The 12728-nt window shown below is 38.9% G+C and overlaps 1 protein-coding gene across 1 annotated transcript in view; it reads left to right on the forward strand.

Moving 5' to 3' along the window:
* The first annotated feature begins 830 nt into the window (after positions 1-830).
* The window catches only part of Eyg (eyegone), a 22671-nt gene continuing 10773 nt past the window's right edge, over positions 831-12728 (forward strand). Inside the window, exon 1 of the mRNA XM_011495920.1 lies at positions 831-1002. Coding sequence (XP_011494222.1) covers positions 897-1002 — 106 coding nt within the window. The 5' untranslated portion in view covers positions 831-896. The remainder of the gene's footprint in view (positions 1003-12728) is intronic.

Here is a 12728-nt window from a genome sequence, read left to right on the forward strand (position 1 = left end):
TTAAAGGACAAACACTTGTGTTTTATAAATGCAGAGAATTATTGTAAACGCGACTTTGGCCTTTATAGATTCGTTTTTTTGCGTGTTATAAATATAAAAATGTGTAAAGCAGGCGGAGGAGTGCTTAGATGAACCGATTATGAGCATTAAATTCATTGAGAGTATTATTTTCTCGAATGGCCTTATAATCCTGCCGTTTATCTTGCTAGTGTCCGATAACGACGAAAAGGCATTCTCCCACAGTTTTTGCGAAAAGTTAGCGAATTTGTTTTCGAAGATTAATGCCGCTTAAATTAAGAGGACAATGATATCGGAGCTGATTGTCCGATAATCATGATCGCGAGTTATTTCGGTGGGGCCATTGAGGCAAGAATTTTTCGAGCGGAAATAAGAATTAGGAGGCTCGATCAAGCGGCTATCAAACGACTTTTGGGTCACACAAAAATCCATTAAAGATAATTGTAAGAACGCGGACAAAAAGGAGTCTTTAGCGAGTCCTAGGCATCCGTAGCGAGCGGCTCGGAATAAGCGGAGCGCGTTTGTGTAAATTCACAGGCAATTTCGTCCGAGTCAGTTCCCTGAAAGAGCGGGTAATAATTTTTAAATTAGCCGCCAAGTAACTTATATCAGACGCGAAGGTAAGAGTAGCGTCGGTCGGCCGTTATTTTTGAAAGCTCCGCCAACTTCGCCGAGGCATGCCTCTGCGCATTGAAATCGGCGAATCGAGCGTGGTGCTGTGGGTCCCGGGCCACGACGAGGACATGAAAATATTTTAGCATGATAATGAGGGAGGCGACGTGACTTAAGTGAGCTCGTTGTTCGCAGGTATCGGTCTACCGAATTGCGGGGCTAACCTCTTCACCGGCAACAATAACGGCGGCGCGTCCCGACAGCGGATGCTCGAGCTGTCGCACGGCCTCGGTGCTCTTCGCCACTATAACGACCTGGCGAATCACGTTCTATCGCTGAACCAGCAAGGCGCCGTCGTCACCAAACTATTGGGTAAGCTAAAGTATTCACCGCTCTTTGTGAGGCTCTTTCGGCCCGTGGCCCGAGCTTTGGAGAAATCGCACTTGCAAGATTCCAGCCTATATCCAAATAATCCCCTGCCCCTGTTCCCACCATCGCCACCACCACCACCACCACTACCAACACCACCACCACCACCACCACCACCACCACCACCACCACCACCACCACCACCACCACCACTACCACCACCACCATCACCACCACCACCACCACCGACACTTCAACGCACACCACCATCACCACCACCACTACCAGCACTACCATCACCACCACCACCACCTCTTTATTACCTTTATTCATTCGTTGTTTATTCATATGGAAATTCGCGCTTTATTCGCCACCTACGTTATTATAATATTTCTCATTAAATGCTCGAGAGCTGGGTGACTTATGTACACAGATTGTGTCAAGTCAAATCTACTCTGGAATGTGTAATAGGAGTATAATGTAATTGAACTGCCAGTTGGAAATCAGCAGCTGCAACGCAAGTGAGGAATCGCACCTGTGAAGCACTCCATGCTAGTACAGCGATTTGTCTTATGAATATTAATGCCGACAACTTATGAAAGACTATTATAATAATACGGGTGTAATAAATTATTCTTTTGTGAGGCACTCGATATCTGATTAGCGACGGGGGATTTATAATTATTGGGACAAGAAAAAATTTTAAAGCGTATATTAGTCGATAAGAAAAAGTCATTTCTGAAAGAGTAGCCTCAAGATTTATGATTGACATTTATCAATGTTTGCCGTCGGCGTTTGTTTTATCGCTTGTCTCTTACACTCTTAAAATTCAATAAAATAATTTCTGAAATTAAATAAGATGAATGTTGGGAGTTTATGCACAAGACCGCGTTTTAATGGACTTTCGGCAATCTTTGGTTATCGAGAGCTGAAATTATTTCGTGCGCTAATTTAAGCTCGTAAGTTTGTCGCGTTCGTCCCACATCGGCGAAGGGAATAATCAAAGGATATGATAAACGAGCAATTATTAATGATTTCATTAGTAAGAGCGACTTCTTTGCCTAGTCAGCATAGAACTCATTTCAAATAAGAAAGTAAAAATAAGCCGAATCTTAAGTATTTAATTTACGACTTATTACATGTCAACGCTTTTATAGGCCTTAAAGTAATAATATCCTCGCGGAGAAATATCCATTTGGTTTAAGCGGGTAATCCGAAGCATAAAACGCTAACAGGAAACTATTTTATAGAAGCGTAACGATCCTTTATGCATTAAGAGGAATATTTTTGAATAAAGGTGTTGCCTCTTAATTCGAAATTTAATAAAACTGCACGAACAAATAACCATGTATATTAATGTTGAACGAGTTCGAATTGAGCGCACCTTACTACCCAGTGGAGCCAATAAATCTACTTGTAATAGTAATTGTCTCTCGTCGAGCTTGACATTTTCTTTATAATTTAAATTTTACGAATTTTAATATTTCTACAATCATCACACTCAAATTTACGGAAAAATGCGTGTCTTTAGACAGACAGAAAAGTGCTTGCGCTTTGTAATTTTTTTATTTTATTCGTATGTGATTTTGAAATTTAATCTTTCAAATTGCCATTTTTATTTTTATTTTCTTGGTAAGAAGAAAAAAAGGAAAGAAGAATCACAAAAAAGAAATTGTTTTAGCTTTTAATTTTCATATACACATTTCTGTTATAATTTACGTGAATTTTAATGTCAATGTTTTTATTTCCGACTTCAATGTCTATAAAAATCTAAATTACGATGAATGGCTTCCGTTCTTAGGTATAAAAAAAAACACATTAAAGAAGCTAATGAACGCCTGTACATTGCAAAAGCCATATTTTTTTTTTTTTTTTTAATAAGTATAGTAATAATTAATTTGGAAATTAAACAGTAAATTTAGATTACATTCAATAATTAAATTGAAATCTCATAATTTGAATTGCCAAATGTAATACGCACACAATTACGTTAATAACTATTAATTATAAGAATTTCCGGGATAAAATCCGGACTCTCGTTTCGACTACTTTTTATCCGCAAAATCATATTGTATTTGTATGTACGTCATATTACGAGTGCGTTTCTGAGACTCTCTTTAAGTCCTGAAAACTTCCATTATGTCCTTAATAGGACGAAAGCAAGGTTTCAGAAATCACGGCACAGCGTCCGACTTAAACGGCAATGCAATAACGATTTAATAATTTTCGTCGAACGCCAATAACTCGACAAATTTTTTTTAATTATCGAATGGATAGGAGTGCCGGTCCTCCCCAAATCTCAATGGTAATAAGTAAGACAATGTCGAAATTGCACGTGAAAATAAGTAAGGAGGAAAGCCAAAGAGCAGACATTAGGATGGAAAAATGTACCGAAACGCTGCTGCCGTAATAAAATTGATGAAATTGTTTAGTCGTTAAAGTGAGTCCTTGTTTCGTGGCCCGATGAAGAGTCTCAAGTTGATTGGGCAAAAACTCGCGCAGGATAAGAGCAGAGTCGCAAGCGCTACTTGGCGAAAAAAAAAATCAAAAACAAAACAAAAAAAAAAACAAACGAAAGAAAGAAAAATCCCGAGGCCACGATTGGGTTGTCAAAGATGGCTCGGGCGTCGGCCTTCGCCGAATACCAATAACTCGCCAAATTCGTAATACGCTCGATCATCGACTGGTCGATGGCGCGAAGGACCCTTCGCAGTCGGAACAATGCTCCGGGAGCCTGCATCGAGACCGCCGGGATAATAACGTCGTCACTGGCAACAACGGGTCGTGCATCATATGGAGATGAGGCGCGGCGCATCCAGACGACGGTCACGAGGCGTTCGCGAGACTTCCTCGGGAGAGTCATCGGAACTCCTGTCGCCATTACAGCTGACGATTGTTTTCCCAGGTGCGCTCCCGGGATCCTCGCTTTATTGGCCGATTACGCGGGCGCTGGCCTCGCAAAAACTCCGCGGCGCGCGTTAAACGTAATTTGCGCAGCATCCAAATTATAGGGCTTAGGAACGCGTTATAAAGCTTGGAGCGCGGCCTTCGTTAGCGCTCCGCGATTAGCGCCGCGTTCCCGGAAGTCTCGGGGCCCCATGCGCACCTTAAAAAGTCCTCGCTCACTTTCTCCGCATTGCACGGTTTTACGAGGTGTGCGCGTGCGCGGACGCATCGAGGCGAGGCGCTATAGGATTATTGGGGTGTCCGACGTCGCGGTGTGAGGGGGCATTTGTCGTGGGGCTTTTCTCGCGGGTCGAGAACGATTTAACGTCCTGTTTAATGGCTGCGCTCGAGTCCGCGACGCCTTCCTCTCCATCCCAACAAATCTCGCGGATTTTCAGGAGTCGGCAGCGATCGTATTTCCATAAATCACACGGACCGATGGCCGCGCCCCTTTCATTCGCCGCTCTTTGTTTATAACGCGTTTGCTTGCGTTTTTGCGCGCTTTTGCTCTTCTCGTGCGCCTCCGTTCGCTTACGCGTCTACTGGCCGCGCGGGCTCTTCTCTTTCTCCGAGTACAAGGAAGATTGAGCGAGCGAGCGAACGAGAGAGAGACAGTGAGAGAGTGAGAAAGATAGTGAGAGAGATTGTGTGTGTGTGTGTGTGTGTGTGTGTGCGCGCATGTGTGTGTGTTTGTGTGTGTGTGTGAGAGAGAGAGAGAGAGAGAGAGAGAGATAGTTAGAGAAACCAGTGAAAAAATGTAGCTGGACCGGCACGGCGGCAGGAGCATATACGCTCGCTCACTCCTCGTTAACTTTACGAGCAGCTCGTAAAAATCCCGTTGAGCCTGTCCATACTATCTTTCTTTGGCTGATCGTCGTGGTCTTAGTCGTCGAGGTCGTCGTGGTCGTCGTCGTCGTCGTGGTTGTCGTGGTTGTCGTCATCGTCATCGTCATCATCGTCATCGTCGTCATTGTCTTCGTCGTGGTCGTCGTCATTATAGTCGTCATCCCCGTAGAATGTCATCGTCAACCTCCCATTGCCCCTCTCTCGTCCACCCATCACTGATCCGCGTTCCCCCATCATCGACCCTCATTTCCTCATCATCGTCCCTCGTTCTCCTCCCTCCTTCCAGACCCGCTGTTTTTCGAGTGGCGCGCGCCTTCTCCCGGTAATGTCTTCATCTCACGGGTGAACGCTGGACTCTTCTTGAGCCTCTCCTCGAGGTGAATATAATGCGCCGTAATCGCTCTTGGCCAATTACTTAACGCCACGGAAGATCGTCGGGACCCGACTCTCGCTTCTCCTTCCTCCCTCCGCTCCTTGAGCTTTCGCCGATAACATCGGCGGCGGCAAGCCGAGGACGGGGCCTCGCATTCCCTATTATTTATTTACCGTGCCGGCTCCCGTACTTGCTCGCTATTTCTCTCCCGCTAACAGCTCATTAATTAGCATAATTGCGCCGGGCCCCGAGAAAAAGGTCGCGACGGGTCCCGTGCTACGTCCTTACCCTCGGCATCTCGCGCTTTTTTCGGACCGAGGACCTGCCCGCGCCTCCCCGGATAATCGCGGCCGGGCGCAGCTTTTCGCCGAGCGTCTCTTGCCCATTTATCCTTCCTCATTATTAATGTATTGATCTATAAAACGGGGTTTGTCGAAAGGGGCGGAGCGGGGGACGGGCTGGTATTGGCGCTCACAGCAAATGGACCTTCAGCCTCGGGCGGGCGGATAAATATTTTACAGCGCATTAAAAACCTAAGAGAACGTGTGAGATACTTACGCGGAAAATAAAATATTGTAAATTACGCTCCGACTGCGAAATAAATAGAATGACCATCAGATAAATATCTTAGTCGGGTAATAAAATCTCGGTATTTCGCTTATCGGGGGCTTTTTACATATCGCGCGGAAGGGGACTAGTGTTCGCGCGTGTGCACGCATTAGCCGATTATTTAAAAATTTTGCATCTGGCGGTGGGCGATATGCTAATGAAACGACAAAAAGTTTTATAACGTCATATTGGGACTTATGTGGAGTGAATGCGGGGTCCTTCGCAGCTCTCGAGGAAAAACTAATAAACCTACGCTCGGCGATACGTCCACTTCGCTCCAGAATGACGATACTAGCCAGGATTTTACGACAAAATTATTTCGCTGGCAAAACGATTATTCCCATGGGAAATTTGCATCCCTAGCGACATTATTATTTTGCCGTCTAACAAAAATTTTAACAAATTTTCCTCTTCCTCTTTATGTTTTTGTTTTGGCTTTTTAACAAGATCGATTCGAGACATGCCGTCGCCTTTAAAAATTGATCGATGCTCTTTGGTAACAAATATCCTACTGCACCCGGACACGTCTCACCCAACTTACTTCACATAAAATAACTTTAAAACCGCATTGCTTTCTTTTTTCCTTTCTTCTCTTTCTCTTTTTCTTTTTTTTATTTTGTTTTTACCTTTTTTTTCTCTCGCTTCATCTACAAAAACGCTGGAATTTTTGCCCTTCGCGCGGGCACTTTTACAGTTTAATAGTGGTCTTACTTTAAGTTCACGCATATATTATAAGTGCTTCGAAGCGATTTAAATCGGCCAAGTTATTCGAGCAAATTTTTTACACGATAAAAAAATGTTGAGCAAACGCAGGAAATATTTGCTGGAAATGCACATTTTTTTCCGAACAAATTTTATCGCATATTATTCCAAAAAAAAAAAGGATACAAAAAACCACGACAAACAAACAAAGATAAAAAATAAAACGGCGGGGGGAGGGGGGTGAAGGAAAACTGAAAAAACAATAAAAACAAAACAAAGGTCAATTATATTTGGATAATGGGAAAAGAGTTGGAATAATTGAGCATTGAAATTATTCCAACAATATCTTGCGTTATAAGATAATAAGCACCGTTTAATATCCCTTAATAATTATGACCATAATTGTAACTCCGACTAGAGATGAAATTCATCATAAGTTTTCATTATTGTTCATCAACTCACGACTACTTACAATTCCCCCTTCCATTAAATATAAATATTATAATAGCATATTATTATTCATTTTGTCCTTCCTCTTTATGTTATTTTTTACTTTACATAACATTAATTGAATATTCTTCATGAGTACCGTTAAATTAATTTCTTCCAATGCTTACACCAATAATACGTTATGGCGTCTATGATATCACCGATGTCTTAATTATAGGATAGGACACACTAAATTTGATTGGCCATAATTTTGTCACATCAATTAAGAGAAGACGTAAAAGAAGGGGCAGAACTGGGCTGAGTAGTGATCGCGGCCATGTGTAAACGGTGGGGGTGGGCAGGCTAGAGACTTTCCGTCATTTTCTATTCGCGATATTTTTCATTCGGCAGTTGCTCTATTCGCAAATACGAATTAACGAGACTGTCGCCACTTCTAAGATCAACGCACAATTGAGCATGACGTTACATATCGTTTCACAACTCCAAGTTTGAATTCTTTTGAAACGGATAGTAAACGGACTCCCCGCTAATTAATCGTGCCGGCTTTTCTTCTCCCGGCGCATCGAGAAAAATCCCAGCTCTGCGCCACCACGAACATCTCCCAATAGTCGCGAGCCCCAAGGTCGCGTCAAAACGGCGTCCCGAGCTTCGTCGCAACGACTACTCGGCGACTCGCGAGCTCGACTAATCCAATTGAGTGAAGCCCGCATTCCGGGTGCGCTTTACTATTCTTCCACCTGTTTCTCTTGGCCTTTGAGCTCCGGCTGATTTGTTGCGATGCCCCAGCCCGGGCGTGCTACTGCTCCTTAACCAGACATTAAAATTAAAAATTAGCTCTCGGTGATGTCGGCTCCTTCGCCGCTGACTGCCCCTCATCATCATTCGCGCGCTCTTAAGTTCCTCTCGCCCGTAATGCCGCAACTGGCGAATCAATAGGCTGTCCCGAGTACAACAAATTGCACTGGTACAAGCTGGAACAAGGATAGTTATAGGAGTGTTTAGATCGGAACGACGCGTTTCCTCGGGATATTCATTAAACGTTGTTTAACGAATAGACGCTGATTATTCGACATGGAGAACGTGTACCTCTAATCATTTATCCCGTTGCGACGATCGATTCGCGATAAAGCTACCAATTAAATTTGACTTAACTCAATTTGCTTGCACCGATGCTCTAAAGTCTCGCTACTCAAATAGCATTTTGCGTGTAGAACACTGTTTAAGATGTAGGATTTTTTTTTATATTTATTTTTTTTTTCATCTTTTTCAAGCCCAGTTTTACGATAAGCATCAGCGTATAAATGCTTTTATTTCAGTTTCCAATTACATAAACAGGTAACTTGGACGATGTGAGAAGCAACACAGATTAACCATCGCGGCTGCTGAAAGTCACACCATTTATTGAATTATGAAGAAATCGTAGGACGTTTCTTTTATGAATTAGCACCTATTCGACACCGTGGAGGGTCATAATTTCCAGCCGAGTAAGATAAGTCGATCATTTCTTCTGAATTGTCGAGACATTTTAACATTGTAATCAACGTGAGCATGGAGGTAACGATGTTCGCAAATTTTCAAAGCAACTATTTCAGCTTAAAATGAACATACGGGGCTTGTAGAATATGATAAGATATCGATTGTGGGAAAGAAACTAAAAATCTCTTATCTCATATTGCGCATTTTGTAACGTTTTTCAGGAATTTTTTTTTCTTTCTCTTTTTCTCTTTTTTTATCATTGCTTCTATGAAAATAATTCATAAACAATAATATTATTAATATTAATAATAATGATAGTGATGATGATGATAATAATAATAATAATAGCAATGTCAACAACAAGAATAACAACAATAATAATCATATTTATAGTACGCGAGCAATATAATTTTAGCAATTTTTTATATGCCACTATGTTTATTAAAGTAACACATTTAACGGTGCATTACATCTTTATTGTATTACATTTATATTATAAATTTGGTTTATTGCTCTGAGTAATGTTAAAATAGAATACAGTAGTTACTGTGTCGGTATTGGATTAAAAAAATTAATTGTTCCCTTTAATAGTATCAAATATTTTATTACTTTGGGCGTTATATTTATTCGACATCTTACAATGTCTTGAACGTAATGAATGTCATTTTAATATTGTCAAAATTATCTTTAATAATTTATTATAATTTGACGATAGATTATTTAGCGATGAAAATTTAATAATGAGAAATTGGATTAGTATCGTATGGCATTCGATACTCGTGTTAAACGAATTATTCACTAACCTCACTAATATGTCAAAAATTTGGCATTTTCGCATACACCATACGAATAAACGTTTTATTATAAATTATTACTATGAAAATGATTATGGCTAAGTATACGTGCAATCTTGATAGCTTTATTGTTAAATTGAGCATGATAAATTTAATAATGTAAATAAAAAAAAAAAACAAAAACAAGCCAAACCCCAACCACTTTTATAATAACTTTATTCTATTCATCATTACTTCAATTACATATAATTATGTAATAGCCTGGATAAATAAACGAATTAGTCGTTTCACTTTCTCTAATATACATATTTAATGATTTTAATGATAGCGACAAAACTTTATAAAGTATCTACGGTTTTTTGTAATTTTTTTGTTAATTGATAATGCACTTGAGTGGCAAATGTTTTATCTATAAACATAAACCATCGATCGATTTGGCCTCTTTATGAAATACATTTTTATTATTATTTTTATTATAATGCATTTTTTATTACGCCGCTAATATAGTAATACCGTAATTGAGTAATTAAAACGATAAGCAAATTATATTATTAAGGCTAAGTTCCGCTCAACTAATAAAAGGTGCGTTGAATAAAATACAAATTAAAGGTATATTTATGTTAAGCATGAAATTTACTATATAAAACATTATAGTTCAATCAACTTAATGCCACATTAAGAAAAATATTGTTGATTGACCTTTTCTTAATGCAGCATTAGTATGCTTTCACGAGTATGTTCATATAAATTATACATTAAATATTCGTACGGAAGGAAAAATATAAAATAAACTTGATGGACAATAAAGAAGTGAAATATATATACGAAGACGAATTTCTTTTAAAAGATTTATTTTTACGTTCTTAAAAATGTGATTAATTATTGGAAGACCCATATAAATAAGACTTAATATCTTGAATTTTAATTGCATTTCTCCTGGCAAAAGATATTACATTATTTAAAGATAAATTTCATATTATTTCCATAATATGAATATTAAGATTAATTTTGAAGATGGGAAGCAGTCAATGTACATTGACACACCAAAAGACATGTCTAATAAAATTTTTAAATCCTCTAACGCTTAAAGATACAAGAAATTTAATCGAAAATTTACTACCTACTTGAAATAAAATCGCATGAGCTTATCACAACTGGAATCTCGATTTTCAGTTAACTTTTATGCTAAAAGCAGAACAATAATTTAATTTAATTAGTTATATAATAAAGCACGTGTTAGTATTCATACGTTTGTTTAAAAAAAAAGTTCGCTACGTAGAATTACTTGCCCTCGTTCGATTTTCATTCAAGGATAATACCGATTATATAATCTTTTCTCTCTCCCTCTCTTTTTCCAAATAGCAGCTATTATCCAATACATAAGCGATAACGATTTTTTTTTTTGGTTTTTGTTTTTTGTTTCTTACATGTTTTATGTACTTAGCTGTTTGACACATTGGGAGAATCTTGGGGCAGGTAATTTTAGGCCTGGCAACTATGCGTGTAAATTTTGGTCGTTAAGAGGCGCCACCTGATATTACCAACATAAATAAAAGCTTAGTAGAGCGATGATTCTCGCTTCTGAGATTGAAACTCGACGATAAACGACTACTGCAAAAACTATCGCTTTCCATACAAGAAAGACCTGCATACGTGTCATAACCTTTATGTGTTTTAAATTGCGATCTTAAAAGATTACCATTTCTTAATTTTTTTCTTTCATCTTTCTTTTATTGTCATTCGCTGTCAATGTACGCTGCAGCCCGACAACAAAATTCTCAATTCTCACACGGATATTGCACTCGTAACGATGAATTCTTGATTATAATTGTTACCGTTTAATAATAATAATAATAATAATAATAATAATAATAATAATAATAATAATAATAATAATAATAATAATAAGAATAATGATAATGATAATGATAATATCGAACGCCATTTGAAATAATATTTTGGAAGGCATTTCCGTTACAGGAAATTATAAGGATAACGAATTATTATTATTCGAGAATTATCATGTCGCTTACTTTCTTACTTAAAAGCATTTGATTTAAATATCGGCTGTACACTTAATCAGATTATGCCAAATTGAAAGTTTCATGCAAATACATAGCGATCGCGCATCGAGTACAAAAAATAATTTATTTAAATATAAATTAATAACGACGCGAAGGTTCTTTACGCTCGTCCTAAAGATGCTTATACTTTAAACGCGCAATTTCTCTATTGTTTTCCTTTTTTTTATCGATACTCCCCACTCAATTTGAATTTTCAAATTATATTTTTCGCATGTAAATACTACAAGAGAATTGAGCATGTCAAAACTTATATATAAAAAAAGCAAAAGGAAAAAAGGGAGAAAAAAAAGAAGACGAAAAAAAGGGAAGAAAGAGAGAAAGAAAGAAAAAAAGCATAAGTTTTTAACGTGTAAGCCGTAGGCAGAAATTGACTGCTATTTAACCTGCTCCTTTGTATTCCCAATTTTTAAGGCTACCTCGAATTCAATACATAATTATAGTAATAAGATCAGTGCTGCGTACAAAATTACTCTCATTGACAGATTTTTTCAACAAATTGTAATGTTCCTTTCATACGTTAAAAAGGGGGTAATTATGGCGAGAAATTTAAACAATCATTTTTCTTCAATAATAAAATAAAAAAGATTCTTCCTTAGCGATGTGCTTTATGTATGGATGAAAAAATCTTACGGCCTCTACTCAAAGCAAATATCCTGCAATTAAAGCGGCGTAGGCCACCTTAAAAAATAGTTTTATAAATATTTTTGTAAATACACAATGTTGCTTGGGGTTGGAGATAATTTTTGCCGAGATTTTTATTCTGTAAGAATATTGCGACAGGAGTCGTTGACAAACGGAAAATGCTTTTCAGACACGAGAGAGAGAGAGAGAGAGAGAGAGAGAGAGAGAGAGAGAGAGAGAGTCCTCCCGTGGACAGACGTGGGAGCATGCTTTCGTTTGTATTTATTCTTGTTCCAAGTCTTCTTATCCACTGAGATACGTATACATATTTTAATGAAACGCAAAATAAACTTGGAGTTTAAGATCTCGCATTGTTCAGCAAAATTTACAATACGCGTACTGTTCCACTAGAATCGTCCATAAAAAACGTGCGCAAATAAAAAAGAAGTCAGCTCGATTGCCGCCCAGTCATCGATATAATAAATTCTACCTACGGAGGTGTGCGAGTACGGGAGCGCGGATGGGCAATCCAGTCACGTACTTTTAAATTAACATTTAATAAGGAGATAATGTAGGGGCTCTTAGGGTTAATATGCGCGGTGGCAATATATTGAAATTTATCGAGAATCTCGAAATCAATGATGAGGCCCGATTTTCCAGGGGGAGCGAGCGATGGCTGGGGCAGTCAAGGTCCCGCCGAAGTGTAAAGCCGAGGTGGAACGATCATCGATCTTGATATTTGCGTAAATTGAGGCGTGCTGGTGTTGCAGCGGATAGAGGGCGACGTCGAGTGGCGAGGTGTAGGGGGGTAAGGGAAAGACGGGGAAT

Source organism: Ceratosolen solmsi, unplaced genomic scaffold, assembly GCF_000503995.2.
Source record: "Ceratosolen solmsi marchali unplaced genomic scaffold, CerSol_1.0 scaffold11, whole genome shotgun sequence".
Classification (NCBI taxonomy): domain Eukaryota; kingdom Metazoa; phylum Arthropoda; class Insecta; order Hymenoptera; family Agaonidae; genus Ceratosolen; species Ceratosolen solmsi.